Raw genomic sequence first — 18,213 nt, forward strand, 5'->3', positions numbered from 1 at the left:
CTCTAAGAGTTATAGAAGGTCATGTGCAGGGACTGTGCCTCAGGCATCTGTGGAAACATGTGTCTCTCTCTCTCTATGTTTGTGTATGTGTGTGTATACAATTACTTATGTGTATGACAGATGTACACAAAACAATGTTTTTTTTTTGTGCATGAATGTTTCCAGTAATGGATTTGATGTATATTGAGTGTGTGTGTGTGTGTGTGTGTGTGTGTGTGTGTGTATGTGATATAATGCAATTATGCCTAATGCAGCATTTTGGGAATGACTTTTCATGACAGTGTTAGAACAGCCACAAAAGAAAAATTTTCAGTACAAAACCTTTCAGTGTTTCCCTACTGCCTGTTGAATAAAAATAGATAAAGATGGAACGTCCTTACTTAATATTCAAGTCATGGAGTGTCTATCTTTTTCTAGATCCTTAGCCATCAAGGTTTTCTTCACTACTTTACAAGACGACAGTTAAACTGAACTTATAGTCATCTGCTCACCTAGCTTACTTCACTTCCCTGCCTTTGCACACACTTGCTCCCACTTCCAACAGCAGCTCCAGCTTCTCAGTTAGCACCTATGTTGCTCGAACTAACTCACTTTGTGCCATGAATACACCTAATAGCTCTCTCAGTCACTCCATTCCAAACCTGTGGCTGTCCTCACACTCTTGCTAAATGATGCTGAGAGGCGTTTAGGAGGGAGATAGTTCATCTGGTTTAGATGAGTTGTACTAAGGGGGGATGGGAACTGTGTCTCTTTTTACTGCAGGAATATGTCTGCTTTTTCTTTATTCTCCAGGTTAGGCTCTGTTATTGTCTTTTTGTCACTTATTATTTTCAGCAATCTATTTTCTTATTCACAAAATAAGCTCAATATATAGCCAAGGCTTCTTGTTCCTTCTAGTTGGCTTTTAGGACTTATAAAATGATGTATTTGGCTTCTTCACTGATGCTAATATGTGGAAGGACTCATGCCCATTCTCTGTGATAATGGATAGCGTCATATACCTCTGAAACTTTTCTATAATCAAGGTAAGTCTTCATAGGGGACCTGGGCTGTGTCAGGCTGTTAGAAGGCCTTACCCAGATCTCCTCTGGCCTTTGGGATAGTGTGTATATGCTCTCATCTTGACAATTTAAACAGATCTAGGAGTACAGGCCTGTAATCCCAGACACTTGGAAGGTAGAGCAAGAGGATCACAAATTTAGGGCCTGCTTTGGGTATAGAGTAAGTTTAAGGCCATCCTGGGTAACTTATCTAGACCACATCTTACAATAAAAATCAAAGAGGGCTGAGAATCTAGCTCAAATTGCTTGCTTAGCATGTATGAGGCACTGAGCTCATTCCCCACCCATCCACCAAAAGGAGTGGAAGGAAATATGGTTCATAATGAACCATCTTGCCAAGGACTGAGTATGATCTTAGGATATGATACTCCCAGTTTAAGGGTGAGATAATTCTGAGCCAATAGGAGTATAATAAGCTGTTAGAATATTCATGATGTTCCCTAAGTTTTGAGTAAATGTCTTAGCTGCATCCTTTTCTCCATTAGTCTGTGACCTCCAGGAATGCCATAGTTATATATATATATATATATATATATATATAAAGAGATAGATGGTGCTGGAGGGAGGGAGGAAGGGAAGGAGGGAGGGAGAAATTTGTGACTGATATCTTAACTGTTTCTTCAATCTAAGTGCTAGATTGCTGGTTTCTTCTTGAAGGGTGTGTGTGTGTGTGTGTGTGTGTGTGTGTGTGTGTGTGTGTGTGTATAAGGCAAGCCCAGTCCCTGGTTAAAACCTGCAGAAGTGACTCCAAGGGGAATTCTATTGGGACTCATAACAAAACTTTGAATCCCGCACTTTACCACTCTGTCCTACATCAGCCATACTCACATAAGGGACTGGATAGGAGATCAGGCAGAATTGGCCATTTAGTATTGGCTGTCCTCTCCCTGTCCATAGCTCCCAAGTTCATTTTCACCCTGTCCATGCAGGGAAAGGCTTTCTATGTAGGTGCAACTGAGTCAAGAAGACAAAGGAAATCCATATAAACTGTAAACTTTTAGAGATGAAAGCCTAAGAGCTCTACTTCTAGAGCGTCACTGTACCCCAGGACTTGAAGAATTGTAGTGACCATTGTCCAAGTGGTCAAGGTTATGGTATTTCTTTTCTGAACCCCAATATTACCTTTGGATAGTATATCATAACACAAAACACGCATGCTGTCAACCCCGCCTCTCCATGTGTTAATCTGAGATTGTTTGTAATAACTAATGAAATTTAGCTACTAAGTCCTATTGTTAAGCATGAAGAAAAATTTAACCACTATCCATAACTCAAAAATTTAAATTAAAGGGACTTAAATGTCAATCGGATACCTAGAATATTTATGTGTCTAACTCAGTGTTTTCTAACTCAATGTTGGGAACAGAAGGCCATAAGGGATAACTTATGTTTAGAGATATTGCTTATGTGGATATCTGGTATGAGTCAGCTAAAACATGACTGACACTGGACAGTCAGAGGGCTATGAGTCAGCACAAAATAGCTGACAATGCATGTTTGAGAAACCCCCAAAGTGAGTAGTGGTATATTATCTGTTATGTAACGATTCCTGTCTGTATAAATGTGGCCTATAGCCAGTGGCTGGGAGTTCTTTGTCTTGCTTTAGCTGTTGCCAGCCTGTGTGTCTGTCTCTCTGTAGTCACAGTACCTCCTTCCTTGTGGCCTGTGTGTGGGTCTGTGCCTCCCTGGATGCTGGCCTGTGCGTGTCAATGTGTGCCTGCATAGTGGCCTGTATGCTGCTGAATGAAGTGTGTCTCATCTGCCTGTGGACCCTCGAGATCCCTTCCACCTCTCAACGTGGTTGCAGAGACACAGCACACAGTCTTTAAGGGAGGGTATTTGTTTCATCATATTCAGTCCTGCTCTGGCACAAAGGGGTTCTGGAGATGTTTTCCTGAAGATCTGAGCAGCAAAGAGCTTACCCATTGGCAATGAAAAAAATGTAACTGGGCAGAAATCTAGGGACAATTGGAGCTAAGGTAGATCTCATTCTGAGTTTCTAGAAATTAGCATCTTATATTTACTGGTAGAAATGAATTCTGATGTTTCACCAGGTGACATCTAGGAACTTAAGTGTTTTGAATACTGAGGAACTCAAGGCAGCTCCATAGCAATATTACCAGGTCTTGGTGCTTTCTTTAGGTCTTGCTCTAGAATACCCTATGTTTCTGCTTCCATCTGTGAATTTTAATTTCTCTCCCCTTTTGTAGTCCCTTCAATAATGACAGGAGACATCTGAGTCAGAGGAACACTTATCTTTACTCACAGTGACAATGTCTTTATCTTTAGTGAGCTTCCTGTGGCCAGTCACGAGTGCTCCGCCCCGGGCAACAGAATCGATGCCAAGTGCGCTGGAAGGCTTCCTTGACTTCCTTGTTTCGAAGACTGTAGATGAGCGGGTTGAGAGCTGGGATGACGAGAGTATAGAACACAGATGCCATCTTGTCCGTGTCCAGGGCATAGCTGGAGCTGGGACGCAGGTACATGAAAATAAGGGTCCCATATAGTATGGACACAGCTGTGAGGTGAGAGCCACAGGTGGAAGCTGCCCTCCGTCGGCCCTCAGCTGACTGCATGCGGATCACAGCAACAGCGATGAATCCATAAGACACCGCAATAGCCAACACTGTGGTTGTCTGGATAAAGCCGCAGACAGCAAAAAGAAGGAGTTCATTGAGACTGGTGTCATTGCAGGAGATGGCAAGCAGTGGAGGAATATCGCAGAAGAAGCTGTTGACTTCCAGGGAGCCACAGAAGCTCAGGCGAAAGGTGAAAGTTGTATGTACAAAGGCACTCACTGCTCCACCAAGGCCTGATGCCCCAAGGAGCCCCAGGCATAGACGTGGTGACATAACTGTGGTATAGAGAAGAGGGTTCCCAATGGCTACATAGCGATCATAGGCCATGACTGCTAACAGGCAGCACTCAGCATCGGCCAACCCTGCAAAGACAAACATCTGGAGGGCACAGGCTACATAAGGGATGGTGGCACGGGACAGTAGGAGGTCAACCAGCATCTTGGGGCCAATGGCAGAGGAATAGAAGGCATCCAGCAGGGAGAGGTTAGCCAGGAAGAAGTACATGGGTGTGTGGAGCCTGGCATCTATACGAATGAGTAGCACCATGCCCACATTTCCCAGCAGGCTGACGAGGTAGATGGGCAGGAATATCAGGAAGAGGGTCACACGCATGTCCCAACGATTTGTGATCCCCAAGAGAATGAACTCAGCAGGCATTACTCTGGAACAGGTAAAGTTCTCTGAGTTCATTCTGCTGGGTGGAGTCTAAGAAAGAAAGCAAGAAGGGGAATGAGAGAAAAGCTATGCCCATCACGGGAGAGAGAGTACTGTATCCTGGTTCTAGTCTTAACTGGACAAACTTGCTCACGTAACATTGACAAGCTGTATGACCGTCACACACTGTTCCTAACACTGAGAAATCTGCAGGTTCATCTTCACAAAATCAGAAGTTTCCTTAGTATGGGTTTTGAGGTTTGTTTAAAGGAACCCTTCCCATTGGATAAGACCTAGGAAGGGAGTGAGCAGGTGTCTTAGGAAAACGAGGTGTGAAAGTAAACAAGGATGTGAATGTTTGTTCTCTACTTTTCTGAGCCTTATTTTTTTTCTCTGTATAATGAGGGGAAAGCAGCAAGGATAAGCAGTAAGATAATGCATGTCTCATACAGGGTCTGGAACATAACAGGCTTCCAGTGAAGGGTCAGTGAACAGAATCAGATGCACTGGTTCAATACAGGAATGAAACAGCTTTAAGGCATTCAGAAGCAGTGGACTTCTTGATAGGAAATGCTGCTTCACACTCTTGTGTCTTCTCATTTATTCCTTTTATTTAAGACCTGCTTCTTTGTTTATCTTCAGTGTGAAGCTCACTGGTGACCTACCCAAAGGAAACTAGACATCTCCTTCATCTGTGCCTGCTGCAGCATATATCCATTGGACTATTTCACACGTTGAATTAATGAATTAATTTTGAGATAAGATCTATGTAGCCCTGGCTCTCTTGGAACTCACTATGTATAAGTCAGACAGACTTTGATCTCACAGAGATTTGCCTGTTACTGCCTCCAGTGTGCTGAGATTAAAGGTGTGCACCACTACATGTGGTTTAAAAATATTTTAAAATTAAAGTAACTTTCAGAATTATTTGTTTCATACTTACATGTATGTGAGCCTATGCATGTGTGTGAGTGCTCAAAGAGGACAGAGGCATCAGATTCCTTCAAACAGAAGTTAAAAGTGGTTATAATCTACTTGATGTGGGTGTTGGCAATTAAATTCAGATCCTCTGGAAAAGCAATGTATACGCTTAACGGCTGAGCTCTAAATGGTTCTAAAGCCCTTGCTAAATTTTTTTAATTGGTTAATAACCTATGTACATTAAGGGACAGAATGTGACATTATGGTCTATGTACACACATTAGAAAGATTCAGTCAACAGTAGAACATAATAGAAGACACAGACACATACACATACAACCAGACACTTAAATTTTGACAAACATTTGAAAACTATACACTGGGAAAAGACAGTCTTATCAACAAATGGTGCTGACAAAACCCACATAAGAATGAGAGCTCCCAGGGACTAAACCACCAACCAAAGAGAACACATGGAGAAACCCATGGCTCCAGCAGCATAAGTAGCAGAGGAAGGCCTTGGGAAGAGAGGCCCTTGGTCCTGTGAAGGCTCAATGCCCCAGTGTAGGGGAATGCAAGGACAGGGAAGCGGAGTGGGTGGGTTGGTGAGCAGGGGGAGGGGGGATGGGATAGGGAGTTTTTGGAGGGGAGACCAGAAAAGGGGATAACATTTGAAATGTAAGTAAAGAAAATGTCTAATAAAAATGTTAATGAGATTATATCCCTATGTCTTTACCCTGCATAAAACCAATTCAAAGTGGATCAAAGACCCTCATCTGAAACTACTAAAAGCAAATACAAGGAAAATATAGTAGGACATAGGTATAGCCAACAAATTCCTGAATCTAAACTACAATAGAACAAGAAACAGCCTCAAGAACTGACAAATGAGCATTTTGAAATGTAAATGAAGAAACTATCAAATAATAAAAAAAAGAAAAAAAAAAGAGATCTCATGAAATTAAAAAAACTTCTCCACAGCAAAAGAACGTAACAACAGAACAGAGAGACAGCCTGCAAAATGGGAGAAAATCTTCACCAACTATACTTCAGATGAGGCTTAATATCTAGAATACACAAAGAACTGCAAAATTAAACATCAGAAAAAAAAACTGTTACCAGTAAATGGGCCAACGATTGGAACAGTCAGTTCTCAAAATAAGGTATAGAAATGGACACTTTAACATGTTTAATCTCTCTAACCATCCAAGAAACACAAATTAAAATATCTTTGAGATTTCATCTGACCCTAGTCTGAATGACCACTACCAACAACATAAAGCATGATAAATATCGGCAAGATGTAGGCAGAGAGAAACCCTTACCCACTGTTGTGGGAGTGCAAACTAGTACAGCAGTTACGGAAAGCAATGTGGAAGCTTCCCAAAAACCTAAAGCACAATGACTACAATGTCCGCCTGACTCCTGGACTCACAGGACTCTATATCTTATCACAGAAATACTTGTGAGTCAGGAGATTAAGTAACAGGAGGAGGGATCATTCAGAGACGACCACATGAGAGACAGCTGTAGTTGAAAGACTGGCAGCTTTTCAGCCTATCCGAGCTTCACTTGGTCAAGGGAGCATGTTCTGAAAGGCTAGTGTTTGTATAAACCCGGGAGAGGTAGGTGCTTTGTTAAGACAGTGAGTCACTTCAGCTCTTTTCTCACTTCTTTCTTTTTGGCTCTGGGAGCCAGGCCACAAACGAGATATTGCTTCTTTGTATTGGTCCCTTAAACAATCCCCTTCCCCATTACTATCCATGTGTCTCTGTACAGTGCAGTGTCAATAAACACTGGTACCCCCAGCTTCTGCCTTCTAGACTCAGATCCACACCTGCTAGGCTTGCATATCCACGTTCATTGCTGATTTTTACAATAGCTAAGATGTATAATCAGCCTGGATGCCCATCAACAAATGAATAGATAATGAAAAATTTGATACATGCTATTCAGCCATGAAGAAAAATATCATTCTGTCATTTGCAGAAAAATGGAAGAAACTGTAGACATTATAGTTAACAAAATGGGAATGAGGCTCCAGGCTCACTCAGACATATGTACCGTTCATGAACGAAATCAACTGCTGATGGCCAACCCCTTGTGGATTTTGTTTATTCCAATGAAAAACAAATACCACTCACCTTTACAAATTGAGGGGAAGCTCTTCCTTGGATATCTCTCCATTTCTCCATCTGTAGGATGGGAAGAATGATTACAGAATTTTGAAGTTGCTATGAATTCAGAGTCCTTTGAAACTCCTCTGTCCTATGTAACTTCTCAGGTTCAGGCAGACCAGGATGGCTACTGCCCACACTTAGCAAAACATAATGCATTCTTCCAAGGAGATGAGGATCTCGAGGAGGGCTCTTACTGGATCCACCTTACCTGAAGAAGGGATTTGCCTTCATGTATCTGACTTTCTACCTCCTGAAGCATTCACTGAGAACAACCTGACCATCTGGACTGTCTTTTGGCTTCTAGCTTTCCCTTCTCTTAATATTCCTTAGGGATTTTTTTTTTTTTTAAAAGCTGGGATGACTGTGATTGGCATAGCAATCTCATCTGTTTTTTTCTGATCTCTGCTCCCACTGCCTCAAGTAATTTCCTTCCTCTGTTTATAACAATCCTACCTGGGACATTATACTCCAAAGAAGGGAAAAGACTAAAAGACTCATAGCTACAAGGAACACAGAATTGAGCTATGAACTATGGCTTCCTTGTCTATTCTCCAATGATGTCATGTCTCTAGGTCTCTCTCTCTTTAGTCTCTTATCCTCAGACTGAGTACTTTGGTCTGGATCAGTGGATCTAGCTCCATGCTGTGGTCTTGTGCCATTAGGATTTATGATGAACTTTGTGAAGAGCTTATTATTACAGACAGTGCTCATAGATTCTCAACAACCTTTCTAGAGTGAGGTTCAGAAGTCTGCAACTGAAAAAAAAATACTGATTCTCTTACATAGCTGACCTGGATCTTGCTGACAGCTCTCCTCAGTTACTAACATGTATGACAGATGGTTAGAGATCTCATTGAGTGCAGTATCTAACTCAGAAAATTTGCAACCTGAGAGTCTGCATTTCCAGCAAAGCTCCAGAGGGGGATGATTTTGCTGCTGCTGGCTTGGGCAATGCTGATACCCCCGTTGATAAGGATCAGTACTTCCAAGGGTGACTCTTCAGGATTCCTATTTTTCTGGAGAGATCTTTTAACTCTTCTCCTTCCTTTTGTGAAATTCTTCTACCCAGGCCCCACTTCAATATGGTGAGGACAGACTGGCATTTCTCAATGTATAGCTTGTCGTTTCCTTACTTTGGAATTTTTAGCTTATTCCTCCCCAGTGTACAGGCAATTAGTATGTCTTTTCCCTCTTACCAGTAACGTTATGAGCTATGAGTTTAAGAACATACCAAGAAATAGAGGTGTTCAGAGAGGTTTTGTAGCAGAGAAACTTCAGCCCAGCCTTTGAGGTAACAGTGACAGAGGAAGGCAACAGGGTTGTGTCCCACTGAAGAAGTAAAAACAGAGAGACTTAAAATCTTCCTGGCCCTGAGGGAAAGAACTATTTCTGTTTTCTTCCTGCTTTCTTCTTTCCACACTGTGGTTCCAGAGTCCTTGGAGATCCTTGCCTCTATATCCTTTGGGGACTCTGTGACAGCTGGTAGCTAGGGACTACTAAGGAAAACTCACTCTTTATTTTACCCCTGGGTCTATTTTAGAAGTTTAGTTGAATGGGTCCCCAGGCTTTGATTGAGTCTCTTTGGCACAATTTTACATACCCATCCAATACACAAACACATTTTAATGAGCTATTATTAAGCACTACTATTATTATCCTTTAAAATTGTTGAGCCCTTCTACATAAGCTCACTTTTTGTAGTTTTAATAAATTACAGTGTTCCTCATGTTTGTAATGCTCACCACATCCCTTTTGTTTATTTGCTTGCTTTTTTGTTTTCCAAGACAGGGTTTCTCTGTATAGCCCTGGCTGTCCTGGAACTCATTCTGTAGACCAGGCTGGCCTCAAACTCAGAAATCTGCCTGCCCCTGTCTCCCAAGTGCTGCGATTAAAGGCATGCACCACCACTGCCCTACTTCACCACATCCTTGTCTACCAGTTACACTCATCTTTTTTGTTATAGAGCAAGTTCCAATGTCACAAGCAGGAAGGGTCCCTACCTCTGAGCCAGAGTTATTCCTTCTCAGTATATCTGCCTTAGAGACAGGTTCTTTCTATGTGTCCCATTGTGACTGGAGTGTGATGGAATATCAAGGTAATTTAATTTCCACTTTCCTGATAGTTAAACATATTGAACATTTATTAGCATTTCTTCTTGAGAACTAGCTATTCAATTTTTGTGTTTATTTATTGATTGGATGACTTGTCAGTACTGGATTTGTTGATTTTTTTTTTTTATAGATTCTAGATACAGATGTATATATGTCAGAGGTGTAGTTGGAGAAGGTTTTTCTCCTACCATGCAGGTTATTTGTTCACTCTGCTGATTGTTTCCTTTGCTGGGCATTAGCTTTTTAAAGTCATACAACCTCATTTGTAGACTTTTGCTAGGATTTCATGGGTCAATGGGTTGCTTTCAGGAAGTGCTTGCCCATCCCTGTATTTTGAACTGTTCTCACTGTCTTTTTCTCCAGCAGTTTTAGACTTCAGGACTTGTGACAAGGTATTCAGTCAATTTTTTTTTAACCAAAACATTTCTTTTATTTTTTACAACCCAAATCCAAAGATGCAATCCAACTAGTTCCAGAACATTTTTGTCTACTAAGCAAACAGAACAAAGTTTTTAAAAGGGACATATACAGCAACAATAAAGGACTAATTTGTTAGTCAAGGGTTGGCTTCACCATTTCTTGTCTTTTCGCTATATCTATCCAGACTCTCCATCTTTGATTCATCTTCTCTGCTATGCTGAGTACATTCAATCTCTTTTTCTGGGATTGGAATTGATTTCCCCTTTGGAAGCAAGAAACATTCAGCATTCAAAACCTGCTCAGCAGTCATTGAACTTCTAAAATATATCAAGGTACAAAGGAGGGACTTGACATTATCATCCAAATGAAACTGATCTACTTTTGGAATTCCATATTCATTTGTCTCAAACTCTTGATTTTGAACAGAAAGCCATAAGAAAAGGCAACCATAAGCATATAAGTCTGAACTTGCAGAAGGAGGTTTTCCAGTTTTCAATTCAGGTGAAAGCAAACTCAATCCACCAACCATCGCGTTGACTGAAGCTCGCTGGCTCTCAGATTTGGTGAAATCATAATCTCCAACAATCCCTTGTTCACGATTTAAGGCAAATACATTGTTCTGATGAAGTGATCCATGAATTATGTTAGCACTATGCAATGTATGCAGTCCTCGGGCAACACCTTTCATGACTTTTAAAGCTTCTTCTGAAGTTAAAGGCATACTGGCCTGAACTGCACTCAGGTTTGCCTTAGGATAATATGGCACCATCAGATAGGCAACAGGATCAGACTTACACAAAAACAGGAATATTAATGGCAGTAAGCCAGACTCTTCTTTAGCATATCCACAAGCTCTATGATAAGAGGCTGCTCTCTGAATCACCCTGTCTTCTGTGTCAACATCCACGGAATAGCCCTTTAAGAGGACTGGCTGCCCATTAACCTCGAAGCACACCAGAGGACGCTTGCTGCTAAGTTCCTTCATGGGCTCAGTGTCAAGAAGGTCCTGCTCTAAGCTCATAGTAAGAAGACCACCAGAATTCATATATTTAAGCAATCCTATTTCAGGATACAGCAGAGGCAGCTCAGGGAACCATTTCTGGGTCAAGCTATTCAGCTTCTCATATTCCTCCCTCTCATGATAAATTTCCTGAAAAACACTATTGCGCAATTGAGTTATTTCTTGCTTTATTTTCTCAATTTCAGTTCCATCATGGTCATCAGATTCTTCCAAATTACTCTTCTCAACCAATTTCCATCTCAGTTGTGCTTTCAAGCCTTTCAATGTCTTCTTAATGGAAAGCAAGTAATCCACATTGGGGCTCTTATTTAAACAGTCAATCATCTGCTTTTTAAACTCAACACTGTCCTTATACTTGGACAGCAAGGTGGCAATGAACCTTTCCTCAGAATGGATCTTTTGCAGCACTTGACTGTATGTACTTAAAATAATCTCCTTGTCTATGACACCTTGCTCAATGAGAGACAGCTCTAGCTCTTTGCAGACACATGACTCAGTCTTCTCTAGAATTTCGTCAATATTACCAATCAGGTCTTCTGAAGTCAATGGTTCATCCAAGGACAGATCAAAAACCTTCTGGCTGCTTTGGAACCATGCCACAAGATGCTGCAGAGATGCCTCTGTTTCACTCCTAATACTGGCGAACTCTTCTCTTTTGCTACACTGCCAGTCATAAAACTTTCTAAGTGTTTCTTCAGAGTTATTAGTTCCTTCTTTGGCCTTTCCATACACTGATTCTAAAGAAGTTGCTAAGTCTTGCAATGTTTTTAAGCGTTTATCAAGTGGTAAGTCATCTACTTCCAGAATAAAAACATCTACAGCCACGAACAGCTTCTGTTGTACTTCATTTCTTTCAGCAATCAAAATATTACCTTCATTCTCATTAAGACAAGTTTGGATCTTCTCCTGAGCAACATTATATTCAGCCCAAATTTTCTCTAACTCATTCAAAGATGCTAGAGTAGTAAAGGACCCTTCATCCAACACTTGCATAGCATCTGAAAGGTCATTTCCAAATTGAATACTGATGTTAATATGCCTAATTTCTTTCAATAGTTCTACTTTAGCTGCCAAATTCTTCAGCCTGGTTCCTACACACGTCTTCAGAGTGCTTTCTAAATGCCCTTTTAAAAACTTTGTTCTGTTTGCTTAGTAGACAAAAATGTTCTGGAACTAGTTGGATTGCATCTTTGGATTTGGGTTGTAAAAAATAAAAGAAATGTTTTGGTTAAAAAAAAATTGACTGAATACCTTGTCACAAGTCCTGAAGTCTAAAACTGCTGGAGAAAAAGACAGTGAGAACAGTTCAAAATACAGTCAGATCCATGGTAGCTGTTTTCTCTTGCTGCAGCTCCTGGGCAGTCTGTTCAACTTTTAATTCTAATGCTTTGTAATTTTCTAGAAGAACCTCTTTCTCTGTTTTGAGCTTTTAATTCTCTTCAATAAGTTTCTGGTCCTGTTTAATTTTTGCCAAGCTGACATTAGACCCTAAATTAAAGTCACCAGCAGCCAAACTTTCCTTTGGAAATGTCACGTGATTTCCTGCACTAGTCTCATACTTCACATCAAGAGTCAGCCTCCATTAAAATGCCCCTTTGGCCTGCTGAAGGCTGACTGGTTTGATCTGTGCCCCCACAGGGGGATAGGGTTCTTGAGACTCCTGAGAGCAAGCTGATTAGGATCAGGTTTCTTTGCCTCACAGGCATCAATGCCTGAGGTCAGTCTGCACTTTTCTGCAAATCCTTTCTTTGCCACTTCTTCCCCTATATCGACAGTGCCATACTCAGCCTGAGCAATAACTGTTCCATCTTGATATGTTGCTTTAATTCTCATTTTAATTTCTTTTTCAAAAATCAAACTCCCCAAAAATGTTCTACCCTGGGAAAGAAGTTTTAAGTGAGCAGATGTCTCCTTCGCTGGTTAGCAGCTTAGGCCGGGGTCGCCCTAGAAGAGAAAACACGTGGGGCAGGGAAGGGAAGGCAGCTCTTACAGCTGGCTGCACTGGGCCAACTCATGGAGCGGGGAGGAAGGCGGCTGAGATGGCGACTCTAGTCAGCCAGGAGGGGACGGCAGCGGTATCGGTATTCCTGGGCCACAGTTTCCCACGTGGTGCCTTGCCTGGGCCAGCGTGCTGCTGCTGCCAAAGCTGGAAGTTCTCAGTTCGGCCTTGTGGCTGTGTCCGGGAGCTCCACTGAGAAGAGGCCAGGAGCGCGCTGAGTTGTTTTTCTTAACTATCACTGACAAATTCAGTCCAAGTCCACAGTCAGCACCACACAGACAGTCTCCAAGGGGTCTTTCGGGGTTCCTGGGTGTCACGCAGATCTCGGTGGGACCTCCAAATGAAAGAATGTAGTGGGGAAACCCCCACTCAATTCTCGATTCGGAGCGCACCCAAGAATCACGAACAGACGGTCAACTTGATGTAAGAACACAAGGTAGTTTAATGACGGAGCTCCGGGCCGACACATATCTCCAGCAGGAGACAGAGGTGTTGACCACATGGTGGAGCCATAATGGCGGAGCTCTGGGTTGAAACGTATCTCACACAGGAGACAGTGGTTTCGACCGTATTCAGTCAATTTTGAATTGAGTTTTGTAGAGGGTGAGAGGAATCTAGTTTCATTCATATCATGATGTAGACACATATTTTCCAGAGCACCAACTGTTGAGGAGGCCATTTTTTCTTCTGTTGGGATAATCTCTTGTACACTGTGCAAAGCTTGTCTTTGTATTTTTCAAATGCTGATTTCTGTATAGCCAGAGAGGTACAGGCCAGAGCTTGGTATTGTTATTTTTATGAAGCAGCACCAGTTTCAGTGTTTTGTAAACATTCTCCTCCATCACCTTCTGATTGGTTTAATAATGAGCTGACTGCTTCTAGCAAAGCATAGGACAGGTGGAACTTCCTGGAAGAGATAGGAACTCTGGGAAAGAGTTAGAGGTTGAACATTTGCAACCACACAAGGAGGAAGAAACAGGTACTGAGGAGAGGTAATGAACCAAGTGGTAGGTGGGGACTAGGTGGTCAGGTTTGCTTTGATTGAGGAGTTTATTTATTTATTTTTATTGAATATTTTCTTTATTTACATTTCAAATGTTATCCACTTTCCTGGTTACCTCCTTCAGAAATACCCTATTACATCCTCCCACTCCTTGCTTCTATGAGGGTGTTCCCCCACCCACCTACCCACTCCCACCTCCCTGCATATCCCTACACTGGGGCATTGAGCCTTCTCAGAACCAAGATCCTCTCTTGCCACTGATGCCCAACAAGGCCATTCTCTGCTACATATGTGGCTGGAGCCATGGGTCCCTCCATGTATACTCTTCGGTTGGTGGTTTGGTCCCTGGGAGTTCTGGGGGCTCAGGTTGGTTGATATTCTTGTTCTTTTTATGGGGTTGCAAACCCCTTCAGCTCCTTCAGTCCTTTCTCTAACTCCTCCATTGGGGACCCTGTGCAGAGTCCAATGTTGGCTGTGAGCATTTGCCTCTGTACTTGTCAGGCTCTGGCAGAGCCTCTCAGGAGACAGCTATATCAACAAGCACTTCTTGGCATCTACAATAGTGTCTGTGTTTGGTACATGGGATGGATCCCCAGGTGGGGCAGTCTCTGAATGGCCTTTCCTTCAGCCTCTGCCCCACACATTGTTTTCAGATTTCCTCCTGTGAGTATTTTGTTCCCCCTTCTAAGAAGGACTGAAGTATACACACATTGCTCTTCCTTCTTGAGCTTCATGTGGTCTGTGAATTGTATTTTGGGTATTCAGAGTTTTGGGCTAATATCCACTTATCAGTGAGTGCATACCATGTTTTGTGTGTTCTTTTGTGATTGAGTTACCTCACTCAGGATGATATTTTCTAGTTCCATCCATTTGCCTAAGAATTTCATAAAGTTATTGTTTTCAATAGCTGAATAGTACTCCATTGTGTAAATGAACCCCATTTTCTGTATCCATTCCTCTGTTGAAGGATACCAGGGTTCTTTCTAGCTTCTGGCTATTATGAATAAGGTTGCTATGAATGCAGTGGAGCATGTGTCCTTGTTGTGTGTTGGAACATCTTTTGGGTATATGCCCAGGAGTGGTATAGCTGGGTCCTCAGTTAATACTATGTCCAATTTTCTGAGGGTCTGCCAGACTGATTTCCAGAGTGGTTGTACCACTTTGTAATCCCACCAACCATGGAGGAGTGTTCCTCTTTCTCCACATCCTTGCCAGCATCTGCTGTCAACTGAGTTTTTTATCTTAGCCATTCTGACTGGTGTGAAGTGGAATCTCAGAGTTGTTTCGATTTGCATTTCCCTGATGACTAAGGATGTTGAACATTTCTTTAGGTGCTTCTTGGCCATTCAATAATCCTCAGTTGAGAATTCTTTGTTTATCTTTGTACCCCACATTATAATAAGGTTATTTGGTTCTGTGTATTCTAACTTCTTGAGTTCTTTGTATATATTGGATATTAGCCCTCTATCAGATGTAGGGTTGATAGGGATCTTTTCCCAATCAGTTGGTTGCTATTTTATCCTATTGACAGTGTCCTTTGCCTTACAGAAGCTTTGCAATTCTATGAGTTCCCATTTGTCAATTCTTGAAGTTAGAGCATAAGCCACTGGTGTTCTGTTCAGGAACATTTCCTCTGTTCCCATGTGTTCAAGGCTCTTCCACACCTTCTTTTCTATGAGATTCAGTGTATCTAGTTTTATGTGGAGGTCCTTGATCTACGTGGACTTAAACTTTGTACAGGGAGATAAGAATGGATCAATTTACATTCTTCTACAAGTTGACCATCAGTTCAACTAGCACCATTTGTTGAAAATGCTGCCTTTTTTTCCCCACTGGATGGTTTAGCTCCTTTGTCAAAAGTCACGTGAATGTAGGTTTTGGGTTCATTTCTAGGTCTTCAGTTCTTTTCCATTGATGTACCTAACTGTCTCTGTACCATAGAGTTTTTATTGCTATTGCTCTGTAATACAATTTGAGGTCAGGGATTATGATTCTCCCAGAAATTCTTTTATTGTTGAGAATTGTTTCCACTATCCTGGATATTGGGTTATTCCAAATGAATTTGCAAATTTCCCTTTCTAACTCTATGAATAATTGAGTTGGAATTTTGATGGAAATTGCATTAAATCTGTAGATTGCTTATGGCAAGATGGCCATTTTTACTACATTAATCTTGCTAATCCATTGGTATGGGAGATTTTTTTCCATTTTCTGAGATCTTTGATTTATTTTTTTAGACACTTGAAGTTCTTGTCATACAGATCTTTTACTTGTTGCTCTGGCTAGGACTTTGAGTGCTATTATGAATAGGGATGGAAAAAGTGGGCAGCCTTGTCTAGTCCCTTATTTTAGTGGGATTGCTTCCAGCTTCTCACCATTTACTTTGATGTTGGCTACTGGTTTGCTGTAGATTGCTGTTATAATGTTAAGGTATGGGGCTTGCATTGTTTGCTTAGAGTCCCACCAAGGTATTTTATATTTTTTGTGACTATTGTGAAGGGTGTCTTTCCCCTAATATCTATCTCAGCCTGTTTATCATTTGAGTAGAAGAAGGCTACTGATTTGTTTGGGTTAATGTTATATTCAGCCAGTTTGCTGAAGTTGTTTATCAGGTTTATTAATTCTCTGTTGGAATTTTGAGGGTGACTTAAGTATACTATCATATCACCTGCAAATAGTGATATTTTGACTTCTTCCTTTCCAATTTGTATCCCTTTGACCTCCTTTTGTTGTCCAATTGCTCTGGCTAGGACTTTGAGTACTATAATGAATAGGGATGGAGAAAGTGGGCAGCCTTGTCTAGTCCCTTATTTTAGTGGGATTGCTTCCAGCTTCTCACCATTTACTTTGATGTTGGCTACTGGTTTGCTGTAGATTGCTGTTATAATGTTAAGGTATGGGGCTTGCATTCCTGAACTTTTCAAGACTCGTATCATGAAGGGGTGTTGAATTTTGTCAAATGCCTTCTCAGCATCTAGTGAGATGATCCTGTGATTTTTTTCCTTTGTGTTTGTTTATATAGTGAATTACATTGAAGGATTTCTGTGTATTGAAGCATCCCTGCATCCCTGCGATGAAACCTACTTGGTCAGGATGGATTATTGTTTTGATGTGTTCTTTTCTTGCAGGAAACTTATTGAGTATTTTTGCATGGATATTTATAAGGGAAATTGGTCTGAAGTTCTCTATGTTTGTAGGATCTTTCTGTGGCTTAGGTATCAGAGTAATTGTGGCTTCATAGAATGAGTTGGGTAGAGTTCCTTCTATTTCTATTTTGTGGGATAGTTTGTGCAGAACTGGAATTAGATCTTCTTTGAAGGTCTGATAGAACTCTGCACTAAACCCATCTGGTCCTGGGCTTTTTGTGGTTGGGAGACTATTAATGACTGCTTCTATTTCTTTAGGGGATATGGGACTGTTTAGATCTTTAACTTGATCCTGGTTTAACTTTGGTACCTGGTATCTGTCTAGAAATTTGTCCATTTCGTCCAGGTTTTCCAGTTTAGTTGAGTATAGCCTTTTGTAGTAGGATCTGATGATGTTTTGGATTTCTTCAGGATCTGTTGTTATGTCTCCCTTTTCATTTCTGATTTTGTTAATTAGGATGCTTTCCCTGTGCCCTCTAGTGAGTCTGGCTAAGGGTTTAATCTATGTTGTTGATTTTCTCAAAGAACCAGCTCCTTGTTTGGTTGATTCTTTGAATAGTTCTTCTTGTTTCCACTTGGTTGATTTTGCCCCTGAGTTTGATTATTTCCTGCCTACTACTCCTCTTGGGTGAATTTGCTTCCTTTTTTTTTTTTTTTTTTTTTTTTTTTTTAAGAGCTTTTAGGTGTGTTGTCAAGCTGCTAATGTGTGCTCTCTCTAGTTTCTTTTTGGAGGCACTCAGAGCTATGAGTTTCCCTCTTAGAAATGCTTTCATTGTGTCCAATAATTTTGGGTATGTTGTGGCTTCATTTTCATTAAACTCTAAAAAGTCTTTAATTTCTTTCTTTATTCCTTCCTTGACCAAGGTATTATTGAAAAGAGTGTTGTTCATTTTCCAGGTGAATGTTGGCTTTCCATTTCTTATGTTGTTATTGAAGATCAGTCTTAGTCCATGGTGGTCTGATAGGATGCACAGGACAATTTCAATATATTTGATACTGTTGAGGCCTGTTTTGTGACCAATTATATGGTCAATTTTGGAGAAGGTACCATGAGGTGCTTAGAAGTAGGTATATCCTTTTGTTTTAGGATAAAATGTTCTGTAGATATCTGTTAAATC

At 41.1% G+C, this 18,213-nt stretch overlaps 2 protein-coding genes across 2 annotated transcripts; both read right to left on the reverse strand.

Moving 5' to 3' along the window:
• Positions 1-3,346: 3,346 nt before the first annotated feature.
• Or5c1 (olfactory receptor family 5 subfamily C member 1) lies at positions 3,347-4,330 on the reverse strand. The gene has a single exon (XM_021155642.2). It carries the CDS (start codon positions 4,328-4,330, stop codon positions 3,347-3,349), a length of 984 nt encoding a protein of 327 aa, XP_021011301.1.
• A 5,624-nt stretch (positions 4,331-9,954) lies between these two features.
• On the reverse strand, positions 9,955-17,015 carry LOC147005935 (serine/threonine-protein kinase 31-like). Its single transcript, XM_085828574.1, is given in 4 exon segments — positions 9,955-12,081; positions 12,263-12,525; positions 12,528-12,825; positions 16,980-17,015. Coding segments are annotated over 4 exon segments (2,616 nt in total). The 3' UTR covers positions 9,955-10,062.
• Positions 17,016-18,213: the final 1,198 nt, after the last annotated feature.

Source organism: Mus caroli, unplaced genomic scaffold, assembly GCF_978045245.1.
Source record: "Mus caroli unplaced genomic scaffold, Mus_caroli_1 scaffold_2, whole genome shotgun sequence".
Taxonomy (NCBI): Eukaryota; Metazoa; Chordata; class Mammalia; order Rodentia; family Muridae; genus Mus; species Mus caroli.